Here is a 23,617-nt window from a genome sequence, read left to right on the forward strand (position 1 = left end):
AGGGAGGGAGGGAGGGAGAGACATAAATAGAGAGACAGTAAGGGACTGAATGAGAGAGATCAAGAGAAAGAAAATGAGAATGAAACAGAGCAAAAGAGAATAAATCACTGGCTCTTATTTTTGCACTGAGAGATGAGTGAAATGCCCTACCAGAGGAAAGACCAGTACTACTGTAACTTTTAATAGCATTCCTTTACTTCTGTCTTGCCATTTCACTTCAAGATTGACAACCACCAAGAAAGAGTGGGCCAACCTGCGACTGCAGAAATCGTTTGCAATTAGTTGCTCCTGTATGAAGCTTTTTCTACCTGAGAACAATCTGGTTTGCATCCTAAGCATGCACGGATGGGATTATTGACTCATTGATTGGGCTATTTTACACACTCAGTGACTTTTTAGCTTTTTGTGCATAAAGAACTTCCACTAAGGAGACTGAATGCATTTGAAAAAGGACAAAACTTTTTAACAGCCCAAGACAAAGCTTTGCAATAGGAGGAAAACTCACAATGGACTTGGGGGTAATGTATGATGAAAGTAATAATGAAAATTCCTTAATGAAGAAACCACTTTAGTCTAGCATGAATTTCCATGCAGATCCAGGCTGGTTTATGCTGGTTTGGCATTGGTTTGATCTAGGTCAGGTGCTGGTCTAGCTGGTAGCAGTGGCGGTCCATGAGGGAATTTTCTGGGGAGGCTGATAAGTAAATATAGATATATTGGTTTGGTTTTATTATCATATCTTTTTTTAATATGTATAAATATTTGATTGTAAATAAAAAAAATAAAAAATGTGCATTTCGATAGTTCACATGAAATATATTTTATGTAAAACTTTCAAAAAAATATTTTGCTAATTCTATTACAACTATTATGCATGATTAACTGAGAGACTATACTGATTATTTCTACTCTTAAAAATTAATTTGTCACATTGCAGGACAATTTAAAATGAACTAGTGAAGCAAAAAACTGTGATTAAAAATTGTGAAGAATGTTAAGAAAAGGGTGATCAGTCACAGCACCTACAGTACAATATACACTTTCCGTTTTCCATATTCATCATACATATAAATTTCAACCTAAAATCATGATGTTGAAAAAAGAAAGAAAGCTCATGGACAAGTTATGCATCAACTACCCATTTACAGTTGTGAGTCAAGGTAGTGAGGGACTGTTTGGGTAGAACTGGGAAGGTCATTCAACCATTGAGGTTCAATGAATGCTCGGCAAAGTAATTTTGTGCTTCCATCAGGTTAAGCTCGTAAAGAAGCCTGGTGGGTACATCAGCACACCAGCATTCACAACATAACATACAGTACGCTGGAGACAACTTATTCGGGTCTTTGAGGCAGTGAAGCTAAATACAAGAATGCAATCTGCCAAAAGTCTGTAAAATGTCAGTAATTTCAAAGAAACATTAAAGATATACTGTATCTGCTCTGTAAAGTGCTCTGCTGTGCTTTAGATCAATAAGTTAAAAGTTAAGATAAGTGGTGTGATTTGTCACTTCCCAGCAGAGCTCAAAACTTAAACAGTGACAGCACAGGCAGGGCCGACGCTTTCAGGCTCCACAGGGAGGTGGTGGCAGGAGAACAGGGTCTTACCTCTGGGGGTTTGGTTCATTGTGCTTGTCTCTCTCATGCTTGATCATCCTGTAGCGGCCGATTCTCACATCGGGCCGAGACACTTTCATCCCATTTAGTGTGATTCTGAGAGAACAATAGAGAAACATTATGGTCAGCATATATGAGGTTTCATATCGACTGATTGATTGAGCTCATGCAGTCACAATGTGCTCTAATGACAATCTTAACCACCATTTTGGGGAGGGAGGGCATTGCTCAGCTCAAATTACAAGCACTTCCTGTTATGTTCCTGTTTTGATTCCTTTGGGCTGTGTCCAAAATCTGAAAAAATGTTGCCTTTGAAGACAGTAGGCCATACGGAGCTAGGAAGGCAACAAGGCACTTCGGAATCCAAAATTTGTGTAACATTCTGTATACAGTATACAGGAAAGTGTTTTAACCCTTGTGTTGTGTTCATTTTGTGCTTACACATTTTGTGTTCCCGGCCCACCAAGATTGTTTATAAATCTCTCATATTACATACAGTATATTATCACAAGATTTTGCATTTGATATTTTTATCAACTTCTTTTTTAGTAAATATGTCAGGTTTTGTACTACTTTTTTGACCATATTTAAATATATATTTTTATTGATAGAATGCTTCATTGAACTGAGCTTAAACTGGGCCAGTGGGGGGCACTCCCTGCAGAAAAACAAAAAAAGAAATTATATATATATATATATATATATATATATATATATATATATATATATATATATATAATAAATTAATTAATAAACAGAAGTGCATTTTTGTCACATTTTTCTTTAATTCTTCCCAAAACATACATATAACGTAGAAAATAATGTATCTTAACTTACAGGTGACTATTTTTTGACCGATTCAAAAAAGCCCAAACACAACATAATATGATAAGTAGATCTTGAAATATTCCTCAAAGAGTACACATGGAAAGACAATGCACAAGAGGACACTCAACACACAATGTGTGTGTGTGTGTGTGTGTATTTTTATATATAGCTGCATATTTGCAAATATATATATATATATATATATATATATATATATACATATACACACACAGTATGTATGTATATTGAGTTGTTTCCTCAGTCACGATTACTAATCCAATATATATACTGTATATATACATATATACAGTTGTGCTCAAAAGTTTGCATACCCTGGCAGAAATTGTGAAATTTTGGCATTGATTTTGAAAATATATGATCATGCAAAAAAACTGTCTTTTATTTAAAGATAGTGATCATATGAAGCCATTTATTATCACATAGTTGTTTGGCTCCTTTTTAAATCATAATGATAACAGAAATCACCCAAATGGCCCTGATCAAAAGTTTACATACCCTTGAATGTTTGGCCTTGTTACAGACACACAGGCTTAAATGCAATTAAAGGTTAATTTCCCACACCTGTGGCTTTTTAAATTGCAGTTAGTGTCTGTGTATAAATAGTCAATGAGTTTGTTAGCTCTCACGTGGATGCACTGAGCAGGCTAGATACTGAGCCATGGAGAGCAGAAAAGAACTGTCAAAAGACCTGCGTAATAAGGTAATGGAACTTTATAAAGACGAAAAAGGAAATAAAAAGATATCCAAAGCCTTGAAAATGCCAGTCAGTACTGTTCAATCACTTATTAAGAAGTGGAAAATTAGGGAACCCTTGATACCAAGCCAAGGTCAGGTAGACCAAGAAAGTTTTCAGCCACAACTGCCAGAAGAATTGTTCGGGATACAAAGAAAAACCCACAGGTAACCTCAGGAGAAACACAGGCTGCTCTGGAAAAAGATGGTGTGGTTGTTTCAAGGAGCACAATACGACGACACTTGAACAAAAATGAGCTGCATGGTCGAGTTGCCAGAAAGAAGCCTTTACTGTGCCAATGCCACAAAAAAGCCCAGTTACAATATGCCTGACAACACCTTGACACGCCTCACAGCTTCTGGCACACTGTAATTTGGAGTGACGAGAGCAAAATAGAGCTTTATGGTCACAACCATAGCGCTATGTTTGGAGAGGGGTCAACAAGGCCTATAGTGAAAAGAATACCATCCCCACTGTGAAACATGGTGGTGGCTCACTGATGTTTTGGGGGTGTGTGAGCTCTAAAGGCACGGGGAATCTTGTGAAAATTGATGGCAAGATGAATGCAGCATGTTATCAGAAAATACTGGCAGACAATTTGCATTCTTCTGCACGAAAGCTGCGCATGGGATGCTCTTGGACTTTCCAGCATGACCCTATGCACAAGGCCAAGTTGACCCTCCAGTGGTTACAGCAGAAACAGGTGAAGGTTCTGGAGTGGCCATCACAGTCTCCTGACCTTAATATCATCGAGCCACTCTGGGGAGATCTCAAACGTGCGGTTCATGCAAGACGACCAAAGACTTTGCATGGTAAATGTCCAAAAACAAAAATGCCCATGGGTAAAACCATTATATTTTTTGTAAAAGTCGTTAAAGCTAGAGTGTGTACCTGCAGTCCCACTAACGATGAAAATAACACCAACAAAATTATGTTTTTTTTTTTGTTGTTTTTTTGCCTTTATTTGGCAATACAGCTATTCCCGCTCCATCTCACACCATTAGTTGAAACCAATGTTGTTATGCCAAATCGGGTGGCTCAAACTGATTGCCATTCCGTTTGGTGCCGGTAGCACAGAAATAACACACTCACCTTTAAAGAACAATCTTAAAATCTGCATAAGCTAATTTGAGACTTTTGCAGTGTATTTAGGTTTGTTATTTCATATTCTGTGCAAAACTTCGATTATTATGTGATTAAGACTCAGCATTTACAATCTCATTCTTCAATTTAGACAGCAGCGACCTAAAGCAGAGTTTTTTAGTTTGTTTATTATCATAGCACATAGGCAATGATAAATCTACCTCTACCCCCAAGGCACTGGCAAATATGAAAAGCTTGATAAGAACTTACTGTCAGTGAGTATGTGGGAGAGCTGTGGTATTAACCTCATCAATGTGAAATTCTTCATGGCTGGATCTTGCTTAACTGCATCAAGGGGGCGGGAGACTGATGCTAATCAAACTATTTTTAGCTCTTCTGCTCTGATTTGAGTTTTGGCTGGAATCATTCCAGCCCAGGTATCTGAAGCAGCCTAAAAAGACAACAATAAGATGCAAATAACTGTGTCCATGCTGGTAATTACCATTTGGCCTACGGATGCTCTGGACACCCGCAGTAATTTGGCTAAACAGCTGTGAGTCCTGAGTAAAAGGAGGGTTTGGTTAAAAGCCTCGAGGCCTGATTTGTGTTCATTATTATGCACATTATACACACATACTGTTTTATGGCATTGATTTTCTCAGCATTTTAAGATCTTATTGGGCGATTTGTTCACAGCATGTTCCTTGAACTCTTGGCCCTTTGCGCTTGGCTCAGACAGCTGTGATTACTCTAAGGCTGGCAAGAGTTGTCTGATTGGAGAAAAGCAAAATGCTGTGCCTTGTACTGACCTTGAAAATCCATGCCGAATATCTAAAATATTTGTTTTTCAAAAGGACTTTTGTGACTCTTCACTGAAAAATTTGCTTGTTTCTTGGTTGGGAACAAACAAAAAATGCTGCTCTAAATTAACCTCGTCTTTGGAAGTAGAAAATGCATTATAACGCCTTCAGGAAAAGAGCAAAATGGGAAAGAGGAGGGAAAACATCCATTATTCAACAACAAAACAAAGAGTATTACTTTCATAGCATAACAATAGCGGCACATGGCAATGATGAACTAACTCACAGTGTCTCTATTAGCCATCAAGTCAGTTTATAATAAAGAGAATGTTTGCCCTGAATGGTAAAATAATAATTAATAGTGTTGACTGGAGATCTGTTTTGGCCCAGTGAACGCTGTCCTTGATCGGATTAACAGAGAATTTCTCTAGATCGTATTTCTCCCTCCCTCCCTGCAGTTCAGTTAATTGCATTAGACCTTTAGAGTGGAGGGGAATTGGAATCATTGCTATTACTTCATGTCTAGCTTGTTGAGCAGAAATGGGAGAGGAGTAGGGAAAAAAGATCAGGTCACACACATAGAGAGAGAGAGAGAAAGAGAGAGAGAGAGAGAGAGAGAGAGAGAGAGAGAGACCTCATTCACACTGGGCTCTGATCCCAGGGTATTGCCGGGGGTCAATGTCAGGATGCCTTCTGTATTAACGCAAGCCAGAGCCGGATCCTAGTAACATTGCTGGGATCAAGCCCGAAATGTGTATGTATGAACAAAAGGCAGTGCTGATCCTGGGAATGGTCTGTGTCGTAGTGATGACGTATTTATCATGAGTAGGACAAAGTCTATATGCAGAATACAGATTTAACAGTTTACGATGTACTGTGTTTTTTTTAAACATTCAAATGGCTGTCATACATTGCCATTTTCTCATTTGCATCACTGTGTGAATATAATTTCTTTTTTTTAAATCAGTCAGTTTTTTCAGATTTTTTCACAAAGCTGCCATGATCAAATAAATTCCTTCGTCATTCAAAGCACTGCACACCCAATGTCGGAGCGGTACGGTGCGGTTGAATTCCGCGATGTATGAATACTCTGGATATGTAAAATGTTGATGATGACCCAAAATGTGTAGAAAAAGAGCCGTCTCATGCAAGAAGTGAAATCTCCATTAGCATCATTCCAAGAAATTTGTATGTATATTGAAAGTATATAGTCTAATAAATTATAGACCCCCTTAAATAAGAAACACAACCATATACTGTACATTTAATTATATATATATATATATATATATATATATATATATATATATATATATATATATATATATATATATATATATTGATGGGCTTCACTTTCACATTCAATCTTTATTGTCCTTCATTGGCCAAAAACAATTTTCATTGAACAATATAAAAATGATCTTAATAGCTATTTATTAAAGTAGTCTTAGCTGAATAAAACTGATAAACTCATGCAAATCTCAGACCGGGATCATCAGCGAAGACGATGAAATGAACCGTTAGTTTTTTTGGGTTAAGATATGAAAAAATGTGTGTTATCAGTACACCTAAGACACTGTACATAGCGTACACATCGTGATTTCACTTTTGTCTTAGGATTTTTTCCGGGATGTGTGTGAATGTGAGCACAGATTCCGGAAAAGCTCAGGCAGATTGAATTATCAAAATCTCGCAGTCCCAGGACAGATCCAGGGATTACTTTTCCGGGATTCATCCCAAGATCTCTGTGTGTAAGGGGCTACAGAGAGAGAGAAGGTGTAGAAAGAGAGGGTATTAGGGAGAGAGAAAGGGAAGGAAGGAGGAGTGGCCAAACAATATGTCAAAATGATTTAACTTGTCTGGCCCTCGTCTTCCTTTACAACCCTCCCTCTCTTCTCTCATAGGCTGTTTTGTACCGCTTTTCCAAAATAGTACATACAATAGTATTTAATATGCAATAATGTTCAGATTGTCCTATACTACATTGTCACATGACCTGATTATGTTGCATGTTAAAATCAGTGAGTGGGGTTCAGTTACCTCAGAAATAAAATATATTTTTACATTGCTCTCTGGAATTCCTGATTCTGATTGGTCAATTGAGCCATACCATGGTCTGATATTTTTAAATAATAACTGCACATCCAGATGTGACAAAAAAAAAGTGATATAAGACCAGTCATCTGGGTATTGCGAGCCATCTTTCCTATACATCTTGTGTCTTCTTCTTCCTGTAGGAGACCTGGCTGGAGTCACACAGCACACCCTGGATTTGAACTCGCAACTCCAGGGGTGGTAGTCAGCGTCAATATTCACTAAGCTAGGCCCAGGCCCCCTACAGAAAGCTATATTAAGTCATGCAAGTTCATCTCCTATCTATTTGAATGGGGCACACCTGAAATCCCCAAAACGGTTGGTCAAGATGAATGTTTTAAATTTTCAAAATGTCCACAATCCCTAAACTGGGACCAGATTCTAACACTAACTCATTCTAGAGCTTTCAAGCTACACCTACCAAACTTGGCACAGACCTTCAGACTGTTCTGGAATAGCATGCCATGTCTTTTCTAAATAAACAGACTTATGGTTTTCACATAGCAGACTATTAAAAATCAGAAAAATCCCACTGAATTACATTGATGGATTGTTCAAATGGGCCAAGACTTTCAAACTTCAACTGTCAAAAATTCTAATGTAAACAAACCAATAAAAGGCATTAAATGTCTCTCTCTCTCTCTCTCTCTCTCTCTCTCTCAAATTTAAATTCAATTAGCTTTATTGGCATGACAGTTGTAGTACAGTATTGCCAAAGCATTAAGTTATTTCTATACAGATTGTTAAATATGATACAGTTAGATAATGATACATGAAGACAATAAGTAATAATGAAAACAAAAAGAAAGTGAATCATTTAAATACTAATAAATATTACATAAAAAAGGCACAAACAAAATGAATTGTCCATTTCTTAAATTGTGATTCCAACACATATTTAGCAGCTAGTGTGGTTGTGTTGTCATCTTCTCCAAGTGCTGTACATATCTGAGTTCCTCTGTATCAGACAATTTATGGAATAATGTTTAAAAAAATTTAAAGAATGTTTCTCTGACAGAGTGGTACTTTGGGCAAATAAAAAGGAAGTGTTTCTCAATTTCTATTTGGTTTGTATCACACTGTCTGCATATCCTCTACTCTCTCTGTAACCAGTATCTGTGATGTCTTCCTCACTCTATCTCTAGATCATGGTCACTTAGTCTATATTTAGACAGAATCTTTCTTTCTTTAAATTGTTCAATTGATAAGTAATTTGCCAATTTGGTGGTTCTATTTGGGGCGATTAGCATTTAAGTTTGTTGTGGAGGTCAAATTTACTTTTTAATGTTTCATCATGGTCATGTTTTAGACTTTGTCAATTTCTTTAACAATAAGTTTAATTTTGTAGTTGGAGTTCATTTCAAATTTGCTTTTATCTATCTGAAGGTTTATCTGACTTTCTATGTGGCTGTTTGTCTTACTGTAACGTCTGTATATCCATCAAACTTCAAAATTATAATACTATCTTTGGCTTTATCAAGCCAACATCAATAATTCCAATGTCCATAGAGCAGATTTACCATTGACATCCATCACTGTACATCCACCACCTGTTTAGCATTTTAGACACATTTTTGTCTGCAATGGAAATTAGATCAGCTATGAAAATACCACCAAAACCTGCAAACCTTTGATTTAAAATAATGTATGTGTGCCCGCTGACAAAAACAGACATCTCTTTTTTTAGTCAAGTCATCCCAAGAGCAGTTCATAACTATTCAGTTTCAACTTAAAATCCACAGCAGAACACCTGTTTACTGCCTTCCACAGTCTCCTTTTTCTGTATTGTAAGGAAATGTCCCTCCAGGGCCTTCTTCCTATCCAACTCCACGGATTCTTAAAATCAAAGCACGACAGGCTGTTTCTCTGTCCACATGGCCAGAGGGGAGAGAAAAACTCTCCAAAGGCTTCTCTAACTTTGTGTTTTGTTTCAAGCCAGTCTGATAGAACATTTGCTGTGGATAAGGCAAGGACATTTGAGTACACAATCCTCAAGCACGCACGTGTGCACACACACACACACACCCACACACACACACACACACACACACACACACACACACACACACACACACTGGTGCGGCTATCCTTATGAGGACTCTCTATAGACATAATTATTTTTATACTGTACGAACTATAGATTCTATCAACTAACCCTACCCCTAAACCTAACCCTCACAAAAAACGTACCACATTTATGGCATAATACCCTTGTAATTACCAGTTTGTAGCCTAAAAAAATGTCCTCGTAAACCACACAAACCCCCCCCCCCCATTTCTATCCACAATGACTTCACGGCATGAATTCATACAGACAGCAATGACCTTCTGTCCAGCTTGCAGGTCTAAGCAAGGCAAGCAAAGCAAGATATTGGATACTCTTTCCATTAAGCAGGTTTTTGGAATAAATCACACCTTAGATATTGTACTTTATTTGAAACAGAAGAATTACAGTATTTTTAAAAATCATTGTTATTGTGAGGTTACCTTGGCACTACTAAAATCTACAGCTTGACAACAAATGCATGGGAATATCCACATCTGGAGTTTGATGGCATGGCAGCAGTCCAGATATTGAAATTGGGCAAAGGACAGTCTGGCTTTGATGTACTGTAGATTTAGATGGTGTATATAGTAAACCAGAAGCTATAAAGTAAGCAACATGGTCTCACAGAATGAACGGTACTCTATAGGCTATACATTTTTGCAAAGTGACTTGTACGTGCCGCTTTCTACCCTTCGCTGCAGTTTCCTGGTGAAATGGACACTAGTCACTAGATGTGACAAAAATCACAAGTACAGTTGCTGATTTTGATTTTATAAAAACTTATTTTTCACTCTTTAACTCACCCCCGCTATGTTATGATATCAAAAAACTAAAATGATTTGAAAAACTAAACATTTTAAAACCTACATATACACACTTATTACTATGTCATCAGCTTGCTTGGTAGCTCGCCTGATAGAGCATTGGATTTTGGGCTCAAAGGCTCGAGTGGTTCGAGTCCAGCCAAAGACATACGAAAGTGAAAGTGGCATAGAAGTCACATATAATGTTGTGATTGCTTCAGTTAATTTGTTTTCTTTTTTATTTTGAATTTGCATTTTAAAACACTATCAGTGAGGGTTAGGTGTTGGTTAGGGTAAGGATGTCTGTTTTGTTAAACTGTCATTTATCTTTTCGGACACGAATTGTTAGGTTTAGGGTACAGTTTTAGGTTAGCGCGGTACATTTTATTTATAAAAACCTCCATCTAAAGTTCACCTTAAAAACCTCATCTGATTACAACCTCATTTCCCTCAACTAATTATTGAATGAGTGAAAGTAACATAACATAAATGAGTAAACAAGCAGTTGTTGTTTTTTTTATTTTCTTAAACATTTACTGTCTTTAATTGAAAATGCTTATTTGAATCTAGTGTTTATTTCTTCAAAGTATAGTTTACTCCCAACTCTGCTTCATATATTTTTAGATCTTTTTTCTCAGCCAGTGCTTGGCATGAGGTGAAAAGGTTGTGGGAAGTTGCAGTTTGTGCTCTCTCTCTCTCTCTCTCTCTCTCTCTCTCTCTCTCTCTCTCTATCTATCTTGTCTGTCTATCTATCTGTCTATCTTGTCTGTCTGTCTGTCTGTCTGTGACAAGGAAGAGGGCGGGGTTTGGCCGTGACTATGCACGCCCGTCCCCCAATCAGGCTAATCAGCTGAGGAGAGGGATAAGTGCAACGAGATGCGGCAGTTCGAGAGAGAGAGAGAGCCATACGCAGCTGCCGTGTGGTCATGTGATAGGGACCAGAGTGGTCACAAAGAGAATCACACTGAAGAGAAGGAATGGTGTTCTAATCAGAGGTGCAAAATGTGCAAATAAATAGTGTTTAAAAGCAATCATAAAAACAAGGTTACATAAAAAAAAAGTCTAAAAACTAGACCTGTTTTAGGTACTAAAGCAGTACCAACTCCCCTCCCTCAACTATGGAGGCCAGAGTTTCTTTGCACTCAAGCAGTGCTAGTACAAACTTGTCCATGTGCTCAAATACTCGTCGTCCATCTTTCCCCCTAATGGCAGCTGGCTTAAATACAAAATTTTCCTGCCATTTCCAATTGGAACATACCATTATTTAAAAATGTATCTTCACCTCCCCATTCTTGTACAAAAAGTCACCTTAAATAAATAAGAATGAGAGATAAAAGGAGAGGTAAAATCACCAATAAATAGGACGGATAAAACATTTGCACAATAAATATTGCAAATGGGTGAGTGAAACAAGAAACAAGTCCTTTAGACACATTAAAAAACTGTGATGGAGACCCTCTCGCAGGCTCTCCATCACAGGTCAGTAGAAATGTTTGTAGGGAAAGTAAAAATCTAAACTACTGGTCCTTGTTGTTGAGCCCTGTTGCAAGAATATAAATAATTATGACAAAAGCACAAATAAATAAAAAATAAAAAAAAAATAACAGGGAAAACTAAAATTGTATGGCTTGTGTATCAGTTCAAGTGTACAGTGTAGATGGAGAACAGCGTGACTTTCAGGAGAAACTAAGGACTAACATGGCTGCAGGAGCTTCTCATCAGTGGAGACTGACCTTTGCTATTCTGCATCAACATGCCATCTTTAAACAAGCCAGCTACCAGCTCTTCCTTATGGCTAGAGGAAACACTACAGGATCAGCTATTCTACTGCGGGATCAATTACAGCACGAAACAGTGTTTCTGGACACTGATGCCATCTGCCATCATGAATACAAACTCAGCACCCAGACCACAGAGAAGGCCCAACTACAAACAAAATTCCCCTTATAAGGCACAAATGGTGGAGAGGCACATTCGCACAGACAAAAGTGCAAATTCACTAAACAATTGCACCGCTTTTATGTGCTGCATTTCGGTGCAAAAAACTGTGCTTTGCCGTGAGTATTTAAATTAAGTGACTGTCATTATTTTCAGCTCAATCACACCTTTGTTCCACGTAAATTGGGCATATTATAGATTGTGCCACATTCGCAAAACTCAGCGCTATTTTTCTGGTGCAATAAGTATTGTCTCTAGTGCAAATTGCATTCAGCACTGATTTTGTGGGTGTGTTTGCAACATTACCTGATTTGCATAATTCCTTAACAAATCAGGCACTAAACAATGCAGACAATTGATACAAATTGACCACGCTATCAGCGGGTGCAATTCATTCTTATTGAATACTCCCCCCCCCCCCCCCCCCATTGTATTTAAGTCAGGCTGCAGAACATCAAGCTTGGAGAGAGGGATGTCCATTGGCACTGGAACCCATGTTGTCAGACCAGTGACCTTCAAAGACATAGAAAGAAAGAAAGTTGTGCTGACAGTGACTGGAATTCCCTGGAGCCCAAACAAACTGGTCCTAGAAAAGTGACAGTATGTTCTAGCAAACTTCCACTCAGAGGGACTGACTGGGCAAGTACTGTATATGACTCTGTGTGTGTCTTCCCACCAGCCAGATGGGGAGTTCGAAGCAGAACACACAGCTGTGTCCACATGCCATTCACTCTTTCATCTTGTCTCTGAAAGGCTGTTCCCAGCTGGATGCACTTTATACAACTCTATTGCCACCCTGTCTGTGAAAACAGCACACACTTGATCTTCAGGCTTGATTACCAGTACCAAGAAGGCAAGATTTTCAGTGAATAATGACTAAATTTAACTAATGACTAATGTCTGTTCCTCACACATAGTTACTATATGGCTTCAGAACACTGTTAAACTTTTCCTTTCATTATCTACGAAAAACAAAACAAGAAGTCATACATGTTTGGATCAGCATGAGGATGAGTAAATGATGACAAAATTGTCATGTTTGGGTGAATGATCTCTTTAAAATTTTAATGTATGAATATATATATAATATTTATAAATAAATGTCAAATATCAACTGGTTAAAAATTACCAGTTCCCCTCAAGTTCACACAGGGGTCCTAGCAGTGGTACATCCACTAAGTTCCAAAGTGTCCAATATATTTTCCAAAGTATATCTAATTTTATATCATTTAAAACCGATAAAACCAAACTTAGTAAGTATAGAAACACTTTCTATGGCCACTTTACTGTATATCAAATAGAAACAGCAATGTAACTTTTTTAACAGCAATTGCAGACTTGCCAGGAAGATCATTTCATAAGCAAAAATGATAGAAACTCTTGAAAACAGACTAAACAGTAAATACAGTAAATGCATCCAAGAAGCCACAAAAAAAAAAAAAAAATAAAAAAAATAAAAACTCCTTCAGAACAACATCCAGCTCTTCTCACATTCTCCCAATAAAAATAGCTCTGTTCAGGGAGACATCTCAGGAGAAGCGCTGTTGCTTTAAAGCATCAAAGCTTTTGTGGGTATCAAGCTCAAAAGATTATTTTTATTTATATAACCTCTCTAATCACATCAAATAAGCATTGGGCGAAGGAAGAAAAAGGTGACGTGAGAGGTGTGTTTTATCACACCATCCACCTTTAGCTATCTACTGCCAAAGCAACCCCAAAAAGCTGAAAAGAGTGACATGGGAACACGTGCCGTGGCTGATTTGTACATCTCTACTAGCAATATATTTGTTGCAACAGCGTGTGTGCCCTGATATACTGCAGGCTTTGCTCTCCCATCACCTGAGCAGGGGAAAAAATGATAGCTGGTGGAAATGTAGCAATTCATTATCATGCAAGACAGGCATCAGGCAGTCAGGCCTCATCTCTTCACACATTTCTGTCTGGACACGGTGTATATTTGTGAGCAGCGAGTGTCTACAGCTGGTCCCCACAGAGATACATATCCCAGCATTTTTGTTGATAGAAGAAGGCTAAGAAACAGCAGGAGGACACTGTTCAGATCTGAAGTGACAGTTTCTGATGACGCATGCTTACTCATGCTTATTTAAAAGCCTGTCTGCCACATCTCAAAACCTGTCTATCAGACCTAAAAAAAAATGCTATCCTGGAAAGTGAGTTAAACTGTGCCTAGAAACAGTACATTGGATGGCTATCTAAAAAATTCTACTGTTTAAGAATGTAGACAAATATTCAAGATAGGGAGGCCAAATGAAAAATAATCGCTCATTGAAAAACCTATATTGATCAACCACTATTCTGAATATTGGACTACGTTTTTATGCTCAACGATATTCATCTTTTAATCAGAATATGGCATTATTCAGTTTGCTGATGCGTCATGTAAATACCTCAAACCGATTGCCAGATTCCTTCTGAGACAATTTTCTGGTTCCCAAAATTCTGATTCCCACACCTGGTTTTAGTTTATTCAGTATATGCTGATTACATGTTTACAGGGATATTCCAATAGCTTTAGGGCACGTAAACATCTCTTTCAATATAAAGGCTTCACCAGACTATGGACCTTAATCAGACAATGATGTCCATGTAAATGCAATCATTGTCTGGTGGTTACAGCCTTGCAATCAATATGACAAAACTGGATATAACTACAAATAAAGGCTTTTCAAATAAAAAAGGTCATTTGAAATTAAAAACAGTGAAAGAAAGGATATATTCTCTTAGTTGTTACTCTGTACCAAGGCTGCAAATGCATCAAAACTAGAGTGGATCAGGAACGGGAAGTCCATTAACAAAGATCGCAGGTCAAAATTGTAAAAAGTTTAGTTACAGGCATAACCAGGATGGTGAGAACCACCAGCCAAAGTGATATTTCTGTGCTAACCTACTTTTTAGTTCTTAAGTTTCTTTTTAATTTAAGCAAAGAGCTTAGATTAATTCATATTTTAAATAAAACCTTTGAAGTCTTTATTTTTTCCGTTTTAATATCCTCCCCTTTGCCACCCACTTTCTTTAAGTTGTGCTGCTGTATTTTATTAACAGAAACAGCTGGTGTGTCAATTGGTGTGGTGGGAAATCAGCTGAATACATTTGGACTCATCTTATTAAATTAGTCCAAACCAACAGGCATTGAAACAAATTAGACCTTATTAAAAAACAATAGACAACAGTAACTTTTTTATGTGACTTTAAAGAAACTGGGCCGAAAATGGTTGTGACAGGTTGGTAAAATTAAAGAAGTCATATCATAAACTTTTCTCCCCAAATTTTTCTCCCAGAGGTCCACTTATAATGATATAGAAACAAAATCATAATTTAGGTTAACATGACTACTTTCCACTAAGGGTGCACCGATCGAAATCGGCCGGTATTCATCTTAAATCCGTGATAGCTGATCGGCTGATCATACCTAGATTTTGGGCCGATCCTTTCTGCAGCACGCAGGGAATCATACATACACTTCTCCTCTAATGATAGAGCACTTGCTCAGCCCTTGAAGAATGACAGAGTGACCTTTGGAGGGTGAGTTGTTGGCAGTTCTAAGCATTCACAAATGTAAACTTTCAGACATGATGTAATTCACATGAATATGCCATTTTGTTTTTAAAAATGTGTAAGAATTACACGTGTATGAATATTAAGTTGCCCATTTTCTAGAGTCATTATGGTAGTATTAGTAATGGGAAGATTGGATCATTTTACTGACTTGGATCTATGAGTCTCGTTCAGCAAAATGAACGAATTTTTATTAAAGTCATTTAGTTCATTTCGTTCATTTGAGCAGAATTAAATTAAAATGTTACATTTTCAATAGTCAAATCCCCTCGACACGTCTACTTATGCAAACTTTGATTATAGTCCCAATAAGGAAAAAATTAGAATGCAGACAAGGACAAATTATGAGAAACAGAAAGATTAGTTCACCTCTGGAATCTTCTTGTCAGAGTCATTCATTCTTTTGTCACGTGACAGCCATTTATGCTATGCACACAAACAGGAAACAGAAATTATTAGTTCACCTCTCGAGTCATCTGATCCAAGTCATTCGTTCTTTTGTCACGTGACAGCCGTATACGCTATGCATTGCTCACACAGGAAACAGAAATTATTATTTCACCTCCTGAGTCTTCTTGTCCAAGTCATTCATACTTTTTTCATGTGACATACCGTATATAGCTGTCACATGAAAAAAGTACGAACGACTTGGACCAAAAGAGTTAAAAGGTGAACTAATCATTTCTGTTTCCTGTACAGCGCCTATGCGGTTTTCACGTAACAAATGAACAGAGGTGAACTAATCATTTCTGTTTCCTGTACAGCGCCTATGCGGTTTTCAGGTAACAAACGAACGGAGGTTGCGCAATGCGCATGCGCGGCCAACACAAAATGAACGAATCACTCTCTGAGACTACTTGTTCTTCTGAGTCACATAAAAGATTCGTTCAAAATGAACAAATCATTCATGAATGACCCATCACTAGTAGTTATTCTGACTCGTTGCACAGTGAGCAGGAAGAGGATAAAGAGGCTGCTAACAGGTATAAAAACAAATTAAACAACAAATAAACAAGCAAATACAAATCTGAGTACACTTGATGTAATGCAAGTCATGACAATAAGACGTTGTGTGGAGCAATAGAGACTGTTTGAGCGATCATGAGCACTGTTAGCTTTACTCCCTTTAACACGAGCGCTCTCGGTATCAATCAAACATGCGCGCGCTCCAGGTGCTCTCAATATCTCATCATCAGTCACTCATTTCAGCGCTATTCTGTGAGGATCCCAATTTAAATCAGATTAATGTTGGTCACAATACCACTACTAAAAAATTTGTACTGTTTAACCTTCAATAACGGCACCGCGTCTTCACGCATTTGCTTAATAATTAGTGATTTGTGTTACAACAAGACGCCAAAGACAGTAAGCAAATCATAGATATTAATGATTTCTCACTGGAGCAGTTTTACAGCTTGTAATGGATATATTTTTCTTATTTTTGAAAGTATCTCTGCTGTGTGTGATGCTATCATGGTTTTTGGTTGCCAGTATGTCACAATGACCTTTTATAGTGAGAGCACCAAGTCCCTGTGTGCACACAACATGTCCCGAGAGTGAGCTAGGATTAGCCAATTGTCGAGATAGTTGAAAATGCGAATGCCCACTTCCCTTAACGGGGCAAGGGCTGCCTCTGCGAGCTTCGTGAAGACACGAGGGGACAAGGACAGGCCGAAAGGGAGGACCTTGTACTGATATGCCTGACCCTCGAATGCAAACCGCAGGAAGGGTCTGTGTCGAGGTAGAATTGAGATGTGGAAGTACGTGTCCTTCAGGTCTACCACCGCGAACCAATCTTGATGCCGGACGCTCGCCAGAATGCGTTTTTGCATCAGCATCTTGAACAGGAGTCTGTGTAAAACCCGGTTCAGTATTTGCAGGTCCAAGATTGGCCGCAACCCACCGCCTTTTTCGGTACAATGAAGTAGGGGCTGTAAAACCCCTTCTTCATCTCGGCCGGAGGGACAGGTTCTATCGCACCCTTCTGTAGGAGGGTGGCGATCTCCGCGCACAAGGTAGCAGCATATTCGTCCTTCACCAAGGTGAAGTGGATTCCGCTGAACCTGGGCAGACGCCTGGTGAACTGAATCGCATAGCCAAGTCGGACGGTCCTGACCAGCCATCGCGACAGATTGGAAAGTTCAAGCCATGCATCCAAGCTCCGTGCGAGGGGGACCAAAGGGACAATCTCGTCGGACGTACCGGCGGGTGGGGCCTTCCGGCGGGGCGGAGCTCGAGGTTCCACACATGTCGTGCCCATGCTGAGTTCAGGGACATCGAAGTACTTACCTGGCTCCTTCTGACCACCCCCAGAACAGCCTGGGATGGGGGAGGAAGAGGCCTATCCTCGTGACCCGTGGAGACTGTCACATCGGGTGCGGATTTGTGCCACAGCTGGGCGCTCAGGGGCGGGAAGACCGCCGCTGGAGCGCCAAACCTGCCAAATAGAGTAGTGGACGGTGGTCATGATGACGGCTGTGCACACTGGATATGTGACCCAGGGAACAAGGAAACCACTCTTGCTGAACTCTTGGGTACTGCAGCCACTTGGGCATGCAGTGCAATTAAATGCAAAGGTGACAAAAAGATTCTCCTCCCGGCCCTCGACCGGGGGATGGAGTGGTCTGCTTTCCAGCTCCAGAGCAGCGGGTTTCGTCGTCCCTGGGTCGCCCATCTCAGGGGCGCTTTGAAGCCTTTCACGAGTTCTTGGCGGCCACGAGACAGGTGGCGTCTGCTTCCTGCGGTGGGCTCCACGCCGGGGCTGGGCCAAAGGGGCGGGCTGCGGTGGAGCCGGTGCAGTCACCGCAGGGGGACGCCCTTGGCGACGAGCAGATGGGGTGCGGGATCTTGAGCCGCGCCGGGTCAGGATATGCCAGATAGCCTCCGTCTGCTGCTTCACCGTCGAGAACTGCTGGGGAAAAGTCCTCAACGGTGTTGCCGAATAGGCCAGCCTGGGAGATGGGGGCAGCAAGGAACCGTGTCTTGTCAGCCTCACCCATCTCAACCAGGTTGAGCCAAAGTTGGCGCTCCTGGACCACTAATGTGGACATCGTCCACCTGAGAGACCGTGCCGTGACCTTCGTCTCTCGGAGAGTGAGGTTGGTCGCCGAGAGCAGTTCCTGCATCAATCCCGGGGCGGAACTACTCTCGTGCAGTTCCTTTAGTGCCTTGGCGGACTTGCAGGAGAGCCATGGCGTGCAGGGTGGAGGTGGCTTGTCCAGCGGCACTGTAGGCCTTGGCCATCAGAGATGACGGAAACCTACAGGCCTTGGACAGGAGCTTTGGGCACCCACGCCAGGTGGCGGCGCTCTGCGGGCATAGGAGCGAGCGCCTTTATCCACTGGGGGGATTGCCGAATAGCCCTTGGCCGCCCCACCATCGAGGGTAGTGAGGGTGGGTAAGCTAAAAGACCGGGACCGGGCAGTAAAAAGTGCCTCCCAGAACCTTATCAGCTCTTCATGTCGTCATCTGCCGCGTCAGCCTGTGGCCGGGCAACTGCACCCGAAGGGAGGAGCCCAGCTGAGGCTTCTGCGTCTGACTGGATGAGCCCGCTCTCCGACTTTCGAGGGCTCCGAAAGAGGTCGAACTCGCCGTGTGACGAGCCGGCGGACTCATCCGGAAGCCCGATCGGGGCAGACGAGCGTGCTGGGGAATGGGAGGTCCGCTGGGGGATACCCGGCAGAGGTGGTCCCATTGGGGTCCCAAAATCGCCCCTAATGCTAGCCACGCTGGCCTCATACCCGTGGGTAGAAGGACCGAGGCGGGGAACCGCTGGGGTGGCTTGCTTTCTTACGAAGGTAAGCCGCGACCACATCGTTGCCATGGACATGTTCTCGCAATGAGTACATGACCCATCCACGAACGCTGTCTCCGTGTGAGCAGTGCCCAGACATGAAAGACAGTGATTGTGACTGTCAGAAGGCGAGAGATAACGAGTGCAACCAGGAATAACACACAAAGGAAAGGTATCTTTAAAAAGACACGTCTTTAAAAAGACGTTCCGTGTGTGCCACTCTTTTAGAGAAATATACTCTTTTAGAGAAATATACTCTTTTTAGAGAAATATACTCATATTTCTGCCGAAGCGCCCAGGGGCATTCTCTGCAGTGCACCAGTGCAGAGGTGGGAGAAGCTGCTGAAATGCGCCGTCAGATCCAGCAGAGGTGAATGAAAAGTCGTGGGAATTCAGCTCAGTGAGCATGACCGTTCGGCTCCAAAGAAAAAATCTGAATGATTGGTTGCATATCAGCTCCTTTTATACCCGTATGTCCGGGGGAGTGGCATGCAAATACCACTTGCCAATTTTCATTGGCCTTTTATCAAAGACCAGAGGTGTCTCGGGCTCCCAAGAGTGACCCCTAGTGTCACTACATCGACACAACGTCGAGTGAGTGACAGATAGGGAACTGTTTTCAATACAAATACACGTTAGCAATTCACAATTAATGTAATTTTACTGTAATTTTTGTTAACACTTAACATTAGTTAATGCATTAGATATCATGAACAAACAATGAACAATATATTTTTACAGCATTTATTAATCATAATGTTAGTTAATAAAAATACAATTGTTCATTGTTAGTTCATGTTAGTTCATAGTGCATTATTGTTAACTACTATAACTTTTGATTTTAAAAATGTATTAGCATATGTTGTAACTAACATTACGTTCATTAATTCATGTTAACTACAGTAATGTTGTTAAATAATGTTAACAAATTGAACCTTTTTGTAAAGTGTTACCATAATTTTACTGTGTGGGGCATAAAAATATAATTGCAGCATATAACTTGCAAAAGTGTGGCAAAGGGCACTTTAAGAAAAAATCTGTATCAGTATCGGCCGATCTTAGTGTTAAAATATCGGAGATCGGTATCGGTCTCAGATTTCCTGATCGTGCACCACTACTTTCCACCCTTTCTCTGATGCTTAAAATAAACCTTTTTTTTTTTTTTTTTTTTTACATAAATGCCCTCTTTGCATACGAAAAAAGAGAAACAGTGCTTTGCTGTGCTCTCACGCACAGACGCTTTTTGTGGTTTGCTGTCAGGTACAATATAGTTTTTAACAATAACTTAAGTCTCTCAAAAGTGATCTCACAAGATCAAGGAAAATTCATCCGTCCCATGAGTCACTTCTAGGTCAGATCTACATCACAAGATGCAAAGACAGTAGCTATGTTAATATGTACCTGTTGTAAATATCGTCATCTTCTCCTCCCCAGCCCCAGTACTCGTTTGGGAAGCCGTTGATTTTGAGGAACTGTTTTTTGCTAAGGCCAGAAACCCCTCCAAAGTACCCTGCGTAGGGTAGTCTGCAACAAGAATAGACAAGATTAGTCATTCTCATTAAATGAGTACATGTAAATGTCATTGCAATAGATATCAAAATATTGAAGCAAGTGGCATCTGAAAACAAATTATGCTAGACATTTTCTCAGTTATGCTTTCTAAATTATGCTATTCATTTTTTTTTTTTTTGCCATTTTGCAATTACTTTTAATCAACTGGTGCCAAGGTCATTTTTTTCCCCCATGCATAAAGTCAGTAAATGAATGTTCAAGTTCACATACTGTAGGTATAGTTCATCACATTAACAATGAGCAGGTTCCACTAATGTCTGACAACAAGAAATTGTCCAAATACTTTTTGTCTTCATTTCAACAACATATCTATTGCTTTATCATGTAAAACCTTCCCTAACAACCTCTTTTGTTCTGCATGAAAATGGTGCATGTCTCTTCAAGGAAAGTGTGCTTTCTTTAAAATAAATAGCTCTTTGTTTGATATTTTGTTAAAGAATCCAACAACATTCTTAAATTTTTTAAGAGTGGTTAAAGTGTCCTAATTCATTTGGAGGCCACTGTATTCCACCATCAAATCTCAAATCTGAGAGGGTGTCATTATTATTGTCGATATTTTCACTATTACCCCCAAATTATTTCCTAAAATGCCTTGAAACGGTCCATTTTGAATATCAGGCTAAAAGCTTTTAATTCCCATTAGATTACATTAGATTTCAAAAGCGTAGCGTGAAGGAACCTTTCTGCAGACCCTCTTCGATTACGTTTTTTATTGGGATAAGTCAGCCAACTGAAGTATTTGAACTGGACAAAACTGCATCTTGTATGAGTGATTCTAATAGAATCATCCCACGGGGCATCCTATGGTTTGAAATTACATCTGATCCTTCTACCAACTCTCTTTCATCCCATCTCTCCACACCGTCACCCCTCAGGTCCCTCTGTTGAGCAACACAACTCTGAGGATGCCCGGTAAATGCTTAAGTGTGCCATAAATAGGGTGGCCAGATGTCTCATTTTTCCCGAGACAGTCCCGTATTTAAGTACTTTTTCTAGTGTCCCGACTTATTCTGAAAAAATCATGTTTTGTCCCGTATTTCCCCTCTCCTAAAATTTCTCTATCGCCTATGCGGCTCTCTCAGTCACGTGAGTATTCTAATCAAAGGGTACGGCTTGTAAAACCAATAAAATCACACTGAGTTATTTGACGTACATGATTGGATTAAACTATCCAATCACAATCCCCTATCAATAGACGTCCAGTTAGTGAACTGACTGAAGAGTCAATTTGAAAGAGCACACAGATGAAATTGCAGCTGGAAAAATGTCAAGGAAGCATGCAAGTACATTTAATGAAGATCGAGTTTACATTTCTAAAAAAGGAGTCACAGACAGAGACTAGTAAAGTGAGGTGTGAGATTTATGGAGCTTACTTTTCCATCGCCCATGGAGGCCGCACCGACATGTTCATAAAAAAAAGCATGTGGATGCTGCTAAAGGTAAGTGTGCCACACCAAGTGTTAGCGATTTTTTTGTGAAACAAAGTTCAGAATCATGACAAGGTGCACACAAGTGAAGGACTTTTTGCTTATCATTCTGTTATGCATGGCCCTAGCTTTGCACATTCTTGACCTAAGAAAAGTCTTGCAGGCCAGGCTGGAGGAATCATTCATACCCTCTGACATTAAAAAGCAGTTGGATGCCCTGATTGAAGCTGGTGACATGCAAGTGGAAGATTTCTTTTGTGCAGTGAGAAACTTTTATTCAGCGTCGGTGATTACCTCCAAAATTGGAGCCGCTCATTGGAGAACACAGAAAAACTTACGTGGGCCCAACTGAGAGACATCCCAGAGTGGAAAGACATTCAGAGAAACCTCGAACACTTCTACTTCAGAATCCCCGCTCTCAGTTTGATTGACGAAACCACACTCTTTGATGAATGGGCTTGTGCGGAAAACATTGTCACTCGTCGCATCACAGACGGCCGTGTCTGAGAGATGGACAGAATCAACTTCAGAGTCTTAGCCAAGGTCGTGGAGTTTGTTTTATGCCTGCTTGGGACATCTGCATCTGTAGAGTGTGTGTTCTCATTAATGAACATGGACAGCATGGACACCAGATAAATCTTGACTCAGTGTAACAGTCATGAAGGCAATGCTTTTCGTACATCTTACTTTTGGACTGGACTGCTCTGCATTTTACGATAAACTCTTGAAAGACAACGCACACTGAGAAAAATTGCTGCCAGCGAAAAGTACAAGGTGACAACAGTTACAGATGCAGATGCACCCTCTACTTCGCATTGATCTTTCCTAGTTAAGGATACGTCAATTTCATTTTTGCTGGGAAGGGGCTGTCCCGTTTTCCACAAGCAGGAATCTGGTCACCCTAGCCATAAGCCATAGAAGCCATCTTTGATTCAAAGGGCTAGGGAACTAATGGTGCAGGAGGGCACTGTCAGATCTGAATGATCTGAGGAATCATATTCTAAAGAATTAAAGCCTTTATACATACTCGATCCTAAGCCAAAGGAGAAATTAAAAGGCCTTGATAGTTCTCTGAACTAAGTCATACTGTACATTTGACCAATTAACCACGGAGTGATTAAACTTCAAGAAAGCATTCAAAACATTCAAAGAAAAGCTCTACAGCGTGAATACAGTCTAAGACTGTCTGCAATGGGTTCATTTATACTGGTTGAAAACGTTGTCTCTCCCCGCATCCAAATATGCATGTTTCCTTGCTATGCAGTATGTCTGAAAACTCAGTGTTCATG

The 23,617-nt window shown here is 40.0% G+C and overlaps 1 protein-coding gene across 1 annotated transcript in view; it reads right to left on the reverse strand.

The window, feature by feature from the left end:
* The window catches only part of b4galt2 (UDP-Gal:betaGlcNAc beta 1,4- galactosyltransferase, polypeptide 2), a 207,831-nt gene that overhangs the window by 8,442 nt on the left and 175,772 nt on the right, over positions 1–23,617 (reverse strand). Inside the window, exons 5-6 of the mRNA XM_051699194.1 lie at positions 20,731–20,853; positions 1,605–1,709 (exon numbers count right to left, since the gene is read on the reverse strand). Of these exons, the coding sequence (XP_051555154.1) occupies positions 1,605–1,709; positions 20,731–20,853 (228 nt within the window). The remainder of the gene's footprint in view (positions 1–1,604; positions 1,710–20,730; positions 20,854–23,617) is intronic.

Source organism: Myxocyprinus asiaticus, chromosome 5 (genome assembly GCF_019703515.2).
Source record: "Myxocyprinus asiaticus isolate MX2 ecotype Aquarium Trade chromosome 5, UBuf_Myxa_2, whole genome shotgun sequence".
In the NCBI taxonomy this organism is placed as follows: domain Eukaryota; kingdom Metazoa; phylum Chordata; class Actinopteri; order Cypriniformes; family Catostomidae; genus Myxocyprinus; species Myxocyprinus asiaticus.